This window comes from Artibeus jamaicensis, unplaced genomic scaffold, assembly GCF_021234435.1.
Source record: "Artibeus jamaicensis isolate MK-2021 breed Jamaican fruit bat unplaced genomic scaffold, CSHL_Jam_final scaffold_584, whole genome shotgun sequence".
NCBI classification, from domain to species: Eukaryota; Metazoa; Chordata; class Mammalia; order Chiroptera; family Phyllostomidae; genus Artibeus; species Artibeus jamaicensis.
This window is the reverse complement of record NW_026522048.1, coordinates 11,443,345-11,459,007: the sequence shown is the minus strand read 5'-3', so window position 1 is coordinate 11,459,007 and position 15,663 is coordinate 11,443,345. Positions and strand designations below refer to the sequence as shown.

Below are 15,663 nucleotides of genomic sequence, written 5' to 3'. Positions count from 1 at the left end.
TTTGCTAAATACGTAGCTAAATCATACATTCTTGCACTTTAGCTTTTTATTTTTTTAATGTAGGTAACAACTTCCAGAATTGTTCATGTAAAATTTGATTTTGTTTGGGGATTGAATCAATGGTTTATTTTCATAAACATTGATTTTCCTTTTATCACTTTTTGTTGTTGTTCAAATACAGCTGTCTCCATTTTCCAACCACCACTTTCCCCCATTCCACCCCCCCCCAATCCTATAAACATTTGGCTTAGTCCATGGGTCCTTTATGTGTGTTCCTTAATGACCCTGTCCTTTCCTCCCCCTGTTATCTCCCTCCCCCACCCTTCTGGTTGCTGCTAGTTCTTAATTTCAGTGTCTCTGGTTATATTTTGCTTGCTTGTTTTCACTTATAGGTGAGACCATATGGTATTTGTCTTTCACCACCTGGCTTGCTTCACTTAGCATAATGTTCTCCAGTTCTATCCATGCTGCCTCAGAGGGTAGGAGCTCCTTCTTTCTGCTGCATAGTATTCCATTGCGTAAATGGACCACAGTTTTTTCATGGACTCATTTACTGATGGGCACTTAGGGTGCTTCCAGCACTTGGCTATTGTGAACTGTGCTGCTATAAACATTGGGGTGCATAGGTTCTTTTGAATTGGTGTTTCAGGATTCTTAGGGTATGATCCCAGCAGTGGAATTGCTGGATCAAAAGGCAGTTCCATTTTTATTTTTTTGAGGAAATTCCATACTGTTTTCCATAGTGGCTGCACCAGTCTGCTTTCCCACCAACAGTGCACTGGGTTCCCTTTTCTCCACATCCTGGCCAGCACTTGTTTGTTGATTTGTTGATGATGGCCATTCTAACTGGCATGAGGTGGTATCTCATTGTGGTTTTAATTTGCATCTCTCTGATGACTAGTGATACTGAGCATTTTTCATATGTCTCTGGGCCCTCTCTATGTCCTCCTTGAGAATTGTTTGTTCACATCCTTTTCCCATTTCTTAATTGGATTGTTTATCTTCCTGGAATGGAGTTGTGTGAGTTCTTTATATATTTTGGAGATCAAACCCTTATCCAAGGTATCATTTGCAAATATATCCCATACGGTTGATTGCCTTGTCCTTTGCTGTTTTTTTCAGCTGTGCAGAAGCTTTTTATTCATATGAAGTCCCATTTATTCTTTCCTTTATATTGTTTACTCTAGGGGACATATTGGTGAAAATATTGCTGTGTGGATTATCTGAGATTTTCCTGCCTATGATCTCCTCTAGGACTTTTATGGTATTATGACTTCTATTTAAGTCTTTTATCTATCTTGAGTTTATTTTGGTGTATGGTGTAATTTGGTGATCGAGTTTCATTTTTTTGCATGTAGCTGTCCAGATCTCCCAACACCATTTGTTGAAGAGGCTATTTTTACTCCATTTTATGCTTTTGCCCCCTTTGTCAAATATTAGTTGACCATAGAGACTTGGGTTTATTTATTTCTGGGCTCTCTATTCTGTTCCATTAATCTATATGCCTGCTTTCATGCCAGTACCAGGCTGTTTTGATTACAGGGCCTTGTAATACAGTTTGATATCAGGTATTATGATTTCCTCCTATTTTGTTCTTCTTTCTCAAAATTGCTGAAGCTATTTGGGGTTATTTATGTTCCATATAAATTTTTGAAATATTTGTTCTATATCTGTGAAATATGTCATTGGTATCTTATTAGGGATTGTGTTGAATCTATAAATTCCTTTGGGTAGTGTGGACATTTTGATGATGTTGAGTCTTCTAATGCATGAACACAGTACATGCTTCCATATGTTTGTGTCTTCCTTGATTTCTTTCTTCAGCGTTGTGTAATGTTCTAAGTATGGTTCTTTTACCTCCTTGGTTAAGTTATTCCTAGGTACTTTATTTTTTCTGTTGCTATATCAAATTGGGCTTTTTCCTGATTTCTGTTTCTGCTATTTTATTGTTGGTGTACAAAAATGCCTTCAATCTCTGAATATTGACTTTGTATCCCACTGTTTTGCTGAATTCATTTATTAGGTCCAGTAGTTTTTTGGTGGAGTCTATAGGATTTTCTCTGTATGCTATCAAGTCATCTGTTAACAATGACAGTTTTACTCTCTCCTTTCCAATTTGGATGCCTTTTATTTCTTCTTGTCTAATTACTGTGGCTAGGACTTCCAATACTACGTTGAATAGAAGTGATGAAAGTGGACATTCTTGTCTTGTTTCTGATCTTAGCAGGAAAGCTTTTAGTTTTTGCCTGTTAAGTATAAAGTTGGCTGTAGGTTTTTCATATATGGCCTTTATTATGTTTAAGTATACTCCCTCTATTCCCACTTTGCTGAGTGTTTTTGTCATAAGTGGACGCTGTACGTTATCAAATGCTTTTTCCACATCTATTGCTATGATCATGTCATTTTTATCTTTTCTTTTGTTTATGTGATATATTACATCTATTGATTTGCACATATTGTACCACCCTTGCATTGCTGGGATGAATCCCACTTGGTCATGATGTATGATCTTTTTGATGCATTGCTGGATATATGGTTTGCCAATATTTTGTTGAGGATTTTAGCATCTCTGTTTATCAGCAATATGAGCCTATAGTTCTCTTTCTTTGTTGTGTCTCTGTCTGGTTTGAGAATTAGGATAATTCCAGACTCACAAAAAGAGTTTGGTAGCCTTCCCTCTTCTTGTATTTTTTGGAATAGTTTGAGAATGATAGGGGTTAGCTCTTCTTCAAATGTTTTGTAAAATTCTCATGTGAAATCATCCAAGGGCTTTTGTGTGATGGGTGTTTTTTGACTACTGCTTCAATTTCACCAGCTGTTAACAATCCATTTAGGCTTTCTGCTTCTTCTCAATTCCATTTTGAGAGATTGTATTTTTCTAGAAATTTGTCTAATTCACCCAGGTTTTCAAATTTCTTGGCATACAGGTGTTTGTAGTGACTTTTTACAATCCTTTGTATTTCTCTGGTATCAGTTATAATTTCTCCTCATTCATTTCTGATTTATTTGGGTCCTCTTTTTTTTCTTGATGAATCTGGTTAAAGGCTTGTTGATTTTATCTTTTCAAAGAACCAGCTCCTGGATTCATTGATCCTTAGAATTGTTCTTTTAGTCTCTATATAATTTAATTCTGTTCTGATCTTGATTATTTCCTTCCTTCTACTTGCTCTGGGCTTTGTTTGTTGTTCCCCCAGTTCTTGTAGATGTGGAGTTAGATTGTTCATTTGAAATGTTTTTATTTTCTTAAGTAGGTGTGTATCACTATGAACTTCCCTCTCAGGACTGCCTTCTGTGTGTCCCATAAGTTTTGGACTGTTGTGTGCTCATTTTCATTTGTTTCCAAAATCTTTTTTTATTTCTTCCTTGGTCTCAGTCTTAACCTCTTCATTGTTTAATAGCATGCTATTCAGTTTCCATGAGTTTGAATATTTTTTAATTTTTTCCTTGATGCTGGTTTCTAGTTTCAGTCCCTTGTAGTCCAAGAAAATGCTTGGTATGATTTGAAATTTCTTGAATTTGTTGAGGCTTGTTCTGTGTCTTAGCAGGTGGTCTACCTTTAAAAATGTTCCATGTGGATTTGAAAAGAATGTGTGTTTTGCTTCGTTGGGATGAAAGGTTCTATATATATCAGTTAAGTCCATTTGGTCTAATGCGTCATTCAGTTTCACAATATCCTTATTGATATTTTGTTTGGAAGATCTATCTGTTGTTGACAGTGGGATGTTAAAATCCCCACTATAATCTTGTTGCTATCAACATCTTTCTTGAGGTACTCCAAGAATTTCCTTATATATTTGGGTTCTGCTATGCTGGGTGCATAAATATTTACAATATTTATGTCTTCATGATGGATTTATCCCTTGAGTATTATGAAGTGTCCTTCTGTGCCTCCTTTTATGGTCTTTATTTTGAAGTCTATTTTGTCAGTATTGCTCCCCCAGCTTTTTTATTTCTGTTCATTTTCTTGGGTATTTGTTTCCAGCCCTTCACTTTCAGTCTGCGTGGGCCTTTTGTTCTGAGGTGGGTCTCTTGTAGGCAGCATATGTTGTACTTTAGCTTTTCATACATTATATGTATTTAATTATTATTGAATCTATTGGGGTGATATTGGTTAATTATATAGGTTTCAGGTGTACAGTTCTATAATACATCATGTGTATATTCTGTGTTTACCACAAGTTAAGTCTCCTTCCATCACCATTTATCCCCCCTTTACTCTCTTCTACTTTCTTTTTTTTTTTACTCTTCTACTTTCTTTTTTTTTTAATATTTTATTTATTTATCTTTAGAGGGGAAGGGAAGGAGAGAGGGAGAGAAACATCAATGTATGGCTGCTTTTCGTGCGTCCCCTGCTGGGAACTGGCCTGCAGGGAACTGGTCTGCAACGCAGGCATGTGCCCTGACTGGGAATCGAACCGCGATTGTCTGGTTCGCAGGCCCGCGCTCAATCCACTGAGCTACACCAGCCAGGGCCAACTCTCTTCTACTTTCCCAACTTTACCCTTTCCCCCTGGTAATCACCACATCGTTGTCTGTTTCTATGAGTTTTGCTTTTTTCTTTGCCTAACCTTTTTCACCCAGCCCTGCAAACCCCTCCCCTATGATAGCTGTCAATCTGTTCTCTGTGTCTGCAAGTCTGTTTCTGTTTTGTTAATTTTTATTAAAGTATTTTTTAATCTTGCATTATGAAATTAAACTGTTCTATAGTATCTGATTTTCTCAGGAGCAAAAAAGTTATAACATTTTTCTTTGTGTAATTTTAAATAATTCCGTTTTAGAATATATTGACATTGTAAACATATGGGAAGCAAAAGTGAATATTCTACTACAAAGTTAACATTTGTAAATATATCTTTCCAATATTTCTATATGAAATATGTTATTTAAACAATTTGGACATACTCTATATAATGTTTCATAACTTGTATTATTCATCTAACACTGGCTTATAAATATTCTCCTTCAATGTAATTTTAATAACACTATTTTATGGATTACCATTGTTTAAGTAATCTGTTAGGTAGTTTTTGGTCTTCTAATATTATAAATAAGTTACTATAAACGTCTTTTTATTAAATGGTTTATATACCTAACGTTAACTTTTTGTCATGAATTCCTAGACAAAGAATGAGCACTTCTATAGCTTTCGATTTGTTCTGTTACTTTGGCCTCTATAAAGTATTTTTCTAATCTATTGTCTTTCCCAATTGCCCAGTTTTTTGTGCCCTCACTTTTGTATTTATATTGAGCCACATTTACAAACTAATATATACTATCTCATTGTTATTTTGACTTTGAGTTCTTTGACTAATTGTGAAATTAAACACTTTTTTTGGTGAGGAGGGATTTGTATTTTTGTATTTCTTTCATTAAGCATTTCTTGCTCATGTCTTTATACTGAACTTTCTTCTAGAAGGAACTTTATTTTTCTATTTAATAATCATCTTCTTGGCATATTTCTGGATGGTAAATTCCACTTCAACAAACAAAATGACTATACTTCTAAAATTAAGCAATGTTTCCTACTAGTAAGATGATTTGTGTTTTTCATTTACTGGTAAACCAATTTAAGGGGAATCATAAATACCTTCCCAACACTGATTAAATTGTTTAATATTTAAATGTTATTATTAAAGTAGACTAGTGGAAAGAACCAGCTAGTCCTGTGTAGGACAAATCACTTAACCTCTCCACATCCCAATTTCTTCTATGAAATAATGCTGAGCTACTTTTAAGGGTTGTAATGAGACCTGAGGATATTATAGTTAAATATCAGTGATAGTATTTTGGTGCATAGTAGCTTCCTAATAAATGGTATCTTTAGGTTTCATTAGGCCCATTTAGTGCTACTTTATCTTAACATGCCTCCTATTATTGTGGCTTTCCAAACTGTAGGTATCAAGCCATTAGTGGGTTGTGAAATTTATGTATACAATGTTTCAAACACAACTAGAATTTTAGTGAAAAAGAACAGAACAGAATCAAATACATCAGAATATTTCACACATTGTAAAAGCAAGTGTTTTTGTTTGATACTTTTATTCTGTATATAGCACAGGTAGAGGAAGTATGTATATTGGAGAACAATGTAAATATACTTCTTACTGTGGGTTGTAGTCAAAAACTCTGCAAAAAACCCACAATTTTATTAGGTGCTGATCACATAGCATACAAGTCCCTTATCCTGTTGTGGTTAAGACACCTAGATTTAAATCCCAACTGCACTAATTACTACAATATGGCTTTGAACCAATTGCATAACCTCTGTATGCCTTAGTTTCCTCACCTGTAAAATGGATGATAATTATTCTTGTCTCATAGAAGTAGTATTAGAACTATATGATTTCATATGTCTAAGCCCCTTAGAAGGTACTCCGTAACTGTTGTCTGTTACTTTACCAAGACTTGAATAAAATATAATTTTTTCCCAAATAAGCAACTAATGCCACATGCTCTAAAGTGCAAGAGAATATAAAATCATTGCATTAGTCAGGATTGAACAGTTAATGAATTTTCATCTATAAATTGATGCATCTTAATAAGTATCTTATATCCACAAGTATGAATTTTGAAGAGCCAGGCAACTGTCATAGTTTTGCTACTGAAAAACAATATTATCTCTCAAAATATGAAGAAATAAAAATAAAATAGTAAGAAATCGAGTAGTTTCTTTATCAGTACATTAGATCCTTAGTTGCCCATTACATTTTTGTATTTTATAAAAGACTATTAAAAAATTTCAGTGGCATAAAGTAAAAGAAACATACCTATATTTCTTATAATGTTCTCTTTGTTAAAAAATTTTAATGGTAGGGATAATATCTAGAAAGACTTAACTAGTAAGAATTGAGTTTATAACTTTTATCTTTTTTGGTGAAACATCTTCCAAGTATACATTATGTCTAAAAGGATTGTACTGTGAAGTTACAAAACAGAAAACATTCTTTTCTCTCTTAAAAAAAAGTACTGAGTAAACTTCAAGTGTATTTACTAAATGTTGACTATTAACAGAAGTCTTATTTTTCCCATAATCTTTTAGAACATTCAGCTTATGTCTAGAAATGTTTTATATTTTATTACTGGCTGAGGTAATATGAAAGTATTTAACAACCCAAGTGGCAAAGGACCCAAACATCTATAGTCCCAAAGTCTGTAAACAAGTGTGCAGTCACTTAGAGGTAGCCCCTGAACATCAGTCTAGATGACCAGCCACAATGTTCCCCTTCGAGAACATGACGAAAATTGTGGTGGAACACTGTTAGGTGGTATGCCTTTAATTTAATGACAGCACTGTGGTATTTAACTATTTGTATCTAACACATCATTTACTTTAAATACCACATTAAACCATAATTCATCGAACATCCTCAACTATCCTGTGGAATTAAGTCACAATGCCTATCAAATCTGGTGATTCTTATGACAGAGGAACAAATTCATTTTTGAATACATACATACTAAAATTTTATACATGTGTGTGGGTTTGTGTGTATCGTTCTAGTCTTGCTGACTCACATGAAATATACAAATTAAGGTATCATCAATACCAATAGTTTCTCATGAGTCACGCCAGCAGTGTGGCCAGTACTCAGCAGTTTGCCAGAGCTCAAGGTAAACAGAATCAGAATATTAGAAAAAATTTCTGGAAAGAGACCTTGAGCTGGAAAAAATAGAATTTTTCCACAATCTGGAAAATTCTGGGCTGCCAAGTGTTGTTAGGACAGGAGGAAAGGAGTAATCGATGGATTGATCACCAGATGCCACAAACTTACATGCTAGATGTTGTACCAAGTTATTTGCATAGATTATCTCATTTCATACTCATTAGAACCTTATGTATTTGTTATGATTATTCTCCTTTACAAATGAAGAAACTAAAGAAAAGATCTGCACCAATATCTGTCTAATTCTACCCTTTAGGATTATATTAGCAGCTACCAGTGGAAATATTAAGAGCTTAAAAGAGAGAACTAATCTATTATAAAATAAAAATTGATTATCTGTGTATCTGCATTAGCTTCAGGCATCATGTCCTTCCAGGAGATCTAAAATCTCTGGATATTGTTTAAGATTTTAATAATAACCCCATACATTTGAGGTGATTCTTCTTTCCATTGCACTTTCATTGAATACGTAAGTGTGCACAATTAATTCACCAAGCCTTGAATTCTATAAAAGTCCTTTGTCTGTTAGCTGGTTATCTCCATCTCCTTGCAAATCAAAAGAAAGAGCTTTATGGTTCCACAAACTGTCCTGCCGAGCCTGTGAAGTTACTCAAGCCCAGGCCTGTTTGTGTTTATTTCTGCCAAAAATCATGGCCACTCTCTCACTAGCACAGCCTGAAATTTCAAGTCACACAGAAAAATCATTAAAGTCCAGAACATGTTCAGATTGGAAAATACGTCTTCTCTTCAACCCCTTGAGTGTACCCTTCTTATTTAGAATATAAATGTATATTTATATTACGTATACTAAGAAAAATCTAGGCAGGGCAGGTTTTACTTCGTATTTCAAAAGGCAGATGGACTGAGGTCAAATGCCTTGTTAAAATTCATCTAGCTAGTGAGGAGGACCAGAACTGCCACCTTCCATATTCAAAGCTAAGATTTTTTTCATTGGCTGCCTGAGGGATTAATTTTTAAAAATATTTTGGAGGTAAAAACATGTAAAATAATTGAATGAATTAATATAATAAATAATTCAGTAACATTCAAACTAAATAAACTGAAATAGACAAGTCATGTTTCATCATCTGTGCCTTGGTATATATAGTCAGTCATGACATGTGGACAGTGGGTTCAACTACACACCCAGCAAGGCAAGTACATTATTGATGAGAGTATTGTTTACAGTAAATGTCAAAAAACGACTGGGAGGAAAATGCACCATCAAGACATGAGATTCAGGAACTAATGTCTGTATAACATTCATGACATCTTAGAGTATCAATGTTATGATAGTATTCTTCATAACCATTTTAAAAGTCACTAATATTTTGAATGTATGCTATCATTTGTCCACATTTCCAGTGTAAATATTTGATCTTTCTTTTCCTTTTAGAAACTACAAGACATTTTGACTATAGAGCATGTATGTTGTGAGCAATTGTTTCACACACCTTTCAGTGAGAGATGAGTTACAAAGTTAAAAGCTACACGGCAAACAATTGCCTATATAAATAACTAATAGATTGAGAGTTGACATAGTATTGTTGGGAGAGAATGCTTTCAGTAACCATGTCTGGTCTTACCTTCTGGGGGAGACTCTCCACTGTGGCTCTATAAATATTTCATGAACCAACATAAAGTAATATGCTAATGACAGACCATTAATGCAGTGAGCAGGTGCACCCTCTGATGTTTTTCATCTCTGGTATACCTTTGATGCGGGGTCAGTTAAGCCATTTTGAATTATTCTTTTTCCCTTCGCTCTCCTCACAGTCACACCTGAACCTAACATGGTGAGCGAGAGTCTTCATGAGGCCCTGGCAGCAGCCCCGCCTGTCACCACTGTTGCGACTGTTACACCAAATAATGCCACCGAGCCAGCCAGTCCCGGAGAAGGAAAGGAAGATGCCTTTTCTAAGCTGAAGGAGAAGTTCATGAATGAGTTACATAAAATTCCACGTGAGTACTGTACATCGTTACTTCAGTGAAAACAAATAGTTGAAAAATCACCTTACTTGTTGGACAGAAAGCAGAATTCCTTGTCACAGTCTATAAACATACATTTTATTTTTTATTATTAGAACAGAAGTAGTCTTAAAAATCTGTGTCTATGCTTAGTGTAAGTGAATTCCCATTTTATCTTCTTTAATATCTGTTTTTCTCAAGAATATTAATATTTACGAGTTGTGTTATATTTTAGACTTGTATTTATGAAATTATCCCATTGTTAACATTATTTCTAAACAATAGTTAAAATGCACTGACCCAATTGCAAGTTTAATTTCATTTTATTCACTTGTTAATATTTCAAAATCTTTTGTACAGGTTTTAAAATTTTTCTTTGTTGTCATTAGGAAATACATAATTTGTTCTCATTTATTTGTATGAGTAAAGCACTAAGTCCAATCCGTGGCATTTAATTTAAATTTTAAACTACGGGTTTATGTTTTCCTCAGGTTTGAACACTAACTATGCACTTTTCTAGGTCCTGGAAAAACAGGTTTTGGCCCTCACGCATCTTACATTCTAATGGAGAAAAGGAGTAATAAATCAATAAAGAAATACATAATACATAATTTAGTAATAAATAATGCAAGGAAAACTAAAGAAGAGTAAGTGGGATAGGAAAGGGAATAGAGAGGAAAAGACTGTTGTCATTTAGGATGATGAGAGGCGGTTTGTAAGGAAACCTGAAGGGATTAGGGGAGAAAATTACAATTACCTGGCAAATACCGACAAAGGGCCTTAGGTAAGAATCTGCCTGGAACAGCAAGGAGCCCTGTGTGCTTTAAGTTCAAGGTGGAAAGTGGCAGAAGATGAAGCTGGGTTGTAGCAGAGGCCATATGATATGGGGCCTTGTAAATTGTTCTAAGGGACTTGGATTTTACTCTGAGTGAAATAAAATGCCTTTGGATGGTTTTGAGCAAAGGTGTCCTGGGATCTCATCTAGGTTTTTCTCAAAAATTACTCCTGCTATTGTGTTGAAAATGCATTGCAAGGAGCAAAGGCAGAAGATAAAGCCGGCTGTTGCAATAATCCAGATAAGAAATTTATAAAATTTCTAAGAGCACTATTCTATAAGGACATTGAGAAACTAAATTTTAAAAAATGCAAGGAATCCACTTTTTATTCCTTAAGTAATTAACAACTTGATCTGTCTGCCCTCTTTTAACAAGCTCAAGTTCATCTGAGAGGCATTCTTAGCACAATTGTTAGTAATTTACTATTCTTGGTAAGAAGGCCCGTAACCCAGTGGGGATGGAGATGGTCCAATGGGTGGAGCCTGCAATGGGAAACAGGCTCCCAGTGCTCTTCTGTGCTCTGCTGCTGAGCTGATGGGCTGACCCAGGTACTTTTGATAAAGCTTGGAGCCCATAACTACATGGCAGAAGCCATGTAGTACATCATGGAAGCAGATTCTCACTTGAATATTTTATCAAAATGTTTGTTTTGAAAGAAATATGTCATAGGGCAGCAGAGAAAGCAATGAATACCCAAATCAAATATGTATTCTGCCTTGACTTCAGTACTATCTCCTGCTCTGGAAAAGTAAACAATACGAGAGGTTGATAACTATGGGGGTGAGTGTTTCCCATGTATCCTCATAACTCATTCTCTCATCTCCTTTAGGCCTTTGCCCAGATGCCATCTTCTTAGTTAGAACTTCCCCAACATGTTATTTAAAATTATGACCCATTTATCCCACCCTGTCTTTTCCAGCATTCCCTGTTCTCCCCCTTGCTTTTTTTTAATATCTCACAATATTGCTTAGCACCATTTGCAATGCAATATATTTTATTATTTGTTCTTAAGTTATTTTGGCTCCCTCCAAAATAATGTAAGCTCTATGAGGGCAAAATTTGGGTCTGTTCTATGTACAGTTATATCCCCAGTGGTGCCTGCTATAGATAAGGAACCCACACCTATTTGTGGAAGGAAGGAAGGAAGGAAGGAAGGAAGGAAGGAAGGAAGGAAGGAAGGAAGGGAGGGGGGGGGGGGGGGGGGGAGGGAGGGAGGGAATGAATTTCAATTTTACTTATATCATGAAACCCCTCTTAGACTTTGAGGCTGAAAGATGCTGAAAATCTAAAACATATTAAATTTTTTTAATTTATAGTACTAAGGAAAACATTTCAATGCTTGGCTGTGTCATTCACATTTGAAAAGCAAGCTGTTTCCACTTTTATAGCGACAACCATATTTTAGCCTTTCCCATTTTGAGACAAGTATCACTTTATATTTTCCTCCCTTTTCATTAGTAGGAAAATAATTATCTCTGAAACTTCTTCTTTCTTTCCTTTCCCTTGGCCAACCGCATTTGGTTCCTTCCCAAACCACTGCCCCAGTCCCATGTCCCTTTCATGGGCACCAGAGATCAGACCAGGTAATTAGTTCCCCCCCGCCCAGAGATGTGCTTGTGACCACAACCTAAAATAACAGGCTGTCAGAGGACTGGGGTGGCACCCACAGAGACATGATGGAGCTGGCTTTCTCCTTGATTTAACAGGAAAAGGCAAACGAAATACCTAAAATTTTTACATGGTGTGGTAAATAAATGTTAGTAAACGTATATTATAGAGTCATGCAATTTTATTAAAAATATGTAACTGCATATTTCACACTTTCATTTCAATCTATTTCAATTTTACTAGAGATGTAATTGAAACTTCTAATCGGATTTATACAGGGGGAACAATGGTAAAGAAAAATAAACTATATCCCTACAATCAAATTCCTCAAGGAGCATGTGCTATACACAGGTTGTCACTTTGACCTGGCCTAATACAGTGTGACACTAATGACAGGGAACAAATTAGAATATTAATCGATTTTGGTCTCTGAACTAAATCATGGCTATCTGGCAGATGTGTTTTTTGCAAAATTGATAGCAAACAGCTTTCGTCTGTCACTGGAAATTCCCACCTGTGAGAAAAGCCGTGTTACGATGGCAGGAGTGTACCTGTCATTAGTTGGGTGATCTGCACGGTCCAGCCTAGAACTTATCCAACCAAATGGCCTGATGATATCATCCATAACACCACGGGGCTTAAATGGTTTTTTTAAAGAAAGAGGAAATGGTAAATGTTGAGCATTTTTATCTTTCATTCTGCACACTGTTATCTAAATGAAGCAGACAAGGTTTCTCTGAATGTATCTTTATTTTGCAACTTTGATTTTAATGTGACTAGGGCCATGGTTGGTTTGTAAAGCGTTAGCTCCTGTCACCCGAAGAGCTCTGATTAAGGTTTTGACATTCATGAGCTTCTTGAAGTACAGTGAACCTTTCCTTAAGCAGAGCAAAAAACCAGGGGCCCAGAACCTGACTCTTAGGCCAGAATAAGAGCAAGTGGACTAGAGGTAGTTATGTAACTCATGCAGAAACACTTCTGGAGAGACCATTTAACACAGGGATTAAAACCACAAACTTAGGCACAGGCTGACAGTGTTCAAATCTTAGCTCCACCCCCTACTAGCTCCGTGACCTCAGGAAGGTGACTTAATTTTTTGTGTATCAGTTTCTCCCTGTATAAAATGGGGGCAAAAATATCTCCATGTGAGACATGTTGTGTAAAGACATCAATGCGTATCAAGAGCTTAGCAGAATGTCTGGCACGGAATAAGCATTTTATAAATGTTAGCTATTATTAAACTCAAGCTGTCATTTTTAACAAGTCTATTTCTATTTTAAAAAGCCCTCTATTCAGGTCAGACACCCAAATTGAGAAAATTCCAGAAAACTCTGCCACCAAATATATAAGCGTTGCATTGTTTACACCCACCCCAACAAGGCCTGTTCCCTTTCAGCTCCCATGACAAACCAAGTGGGGAACGTTTTCACTCCCCATCCTCTCCTCTATTTTCTCTTAAAAAAAAAAAACTCCTGTAATTTTACTGTCTTACTTATTCTTTTTAGCCCATACACATGCCCAATGTTCACATATCTGAAAGTGTCTAGCAAAACTTCATAAATTTCATACACACTAAGTGCTCACGCAATGTCACTTTTCCTTTTTCATTCTCTAAACTTTTTACCTTACCTCCTCTGTCAACTTCCATTCTCTCTTCCTCCTTCATATCTACACCAAACTGATTAAAAACATAACCCAGACCCTGACATGTTTTTTCAACTCCCCTTAACAACTCAGCTCCTTCCATTCTGATTTCCATCATGCAAGTACTATTAAAGGTGTTTTAACTAAATCACCAGGTACTTCTTAAGGCACAGTTATGAGGGCTATTATCGACCTCCATTCATTCAGATATTTCTGCATCATTATCACTGTCAGCTGCCATCACCTGAAAACTTTCAGCTTCCAGGACTCTCCTCTCATTTCCTTTTCTCCTTCCCTCCTTATTCTCTTTCATTGACTGGAAGTATGATGAAAGATTGTACTCCTTTTTTTTTCATGTCTTCTTTTGCAATGTCTTTCTTTCCCTTAAGTGGCTGAGGTCCTTGTTTACCAGGTTCCATTTTTAATCATTTTCCATTTGTATTCCACATTCTCTCCCTGGGAGCTCTCATTCACCAGTCATACAAGCGAGAGTGCTCGCTGCTACCCTGGTCTCCCTCACATAGTTCATCTCCAGTTCTATACCTGCATTCACTTAAGTCCTGTTGATTTTCCTCCTGGAAAACCTTTCAGAAACACCTGGCACTTTCACACTCCCCTGCCTTCTCTCACGCTGCTCTCTCTTCCTGGACTCCCTTTCCCCTTAACCCTGACATATTGTATTTTTACAAATTTAAGAAACAGCCCTGACTGGTGTGACTCAGTGAGTTGGGTGTCATTTACAAACCTAAAGGTTGCTGGTTCAATTCCCAGTCAAGGTACATGCCTGGGTTAGGGGCTTGGTACCCGGTTAAGGGCATGAAAAAGGCAATTGATTGATGTTTCTTTCATACATGGATGTTTTTCTCCCTTTCTTCTTCCCTTCCCTTCTGTCTAAAAATAAATAAATAAAATTTATGAACCATATCAATGTGTGGTTGCCTTTACACACCCCCTACTGGAGACCTGGCCCACAACCCAGGCATGTGCCCTGACTGGGAATCAAACCAGCAACACTTTGCTTCATAGCCCAGCACTGAATCCACTGAGCCACACCAGCCAGGAATAAAATAAAAATTTTAATAGAAAAATAATTAAGAAACAGTTCAAATGTTCACTGAGTTGGGAAGTTCTATTATTTCCCAAAGCAGAATTATTTGATTCTTCCTCCAACCTTTCAGAGTTCTTTCTTAAATATGTTGGTTATCTTGTTTTGGTTTGGTTTGTCTTGTTTTGCCTGTCTTTCTCACTGAAATACAAATTTCTCAGAGGCAGAACAATTTATTATACATATTTGTATTCTTCATATTTGAAAGTGTCTAACACCATGCTAGAAACAACTGTATTGATATCACCATATTATGAATATTAACCAAACACTGGTTAATGTTATACCAAATAATATTAATAATATTACTTTTTAATATTATACCAAACACTGTATTTCTTTGTGCCATGCTTGGAGAAAGTGATCTACAAATTTTTTTTAGCCAAAGACCACTTTGTCCAAATGGAAAACATTATATATACACACACACACACATATATATATATACACACACATATATATATATGTATATATATATATATATATAAAGCTGCTATGGTGAGTTAAAGATTTCTTTCATACCCACTCTTCCAAGATACTCTCATCAGCAACTCTAAAGACATGCAACTGCATGCAACACAAGAAAGCAGTGGCCTGAAGAAGTAGTAGGTATATCACTATTCTCTCTCATGGCAACAGCCTATAAAACTCAGCAAACTGTAGTAATATAGTTGGTTAAATATAGCATAAACAACATTCATTGATGAAGAAAAATGCAATCTAGTCACTTTGTTGTCCCTCATGTGGACTGCAGAATGAACATAAGTCATTATCATATGCCAGGAGCCATATGAAGAGAACCCTTAGGAATACATGAGAACCCATAGCATGCAAGCAA

General features: G+C 35.9%; 1 protein-coding gene across 3 annotated transcripts in view; it reads left to right on the top strand.

Annotated features, from left to right (window-relative positions):
• Positions 1 to 15,663, top strand: part of SYT1 (synaptotagmin 1) — a 541,050-nt gene that overhangs the window by 330,148 nt on the left and 195,239 nt on the right. For all 3 annotated transcript variants that reach the window (XM_053658804.1, XM_037162064.2, XM_053658803.1), the window contains one exon: positions 9,441 to 9,626. In XM_053658804.1, coding sequence (XP_053514779.1) covers positions 9,458 to 9,626 — 169 coding nt within the window. In that variant the 5' untranslated portion in view covers positions 9,441 to 9,457. The remainder of the gene's footprint in view (positions 1 to 9,440; positions 9,627 to 15,663) is intronic.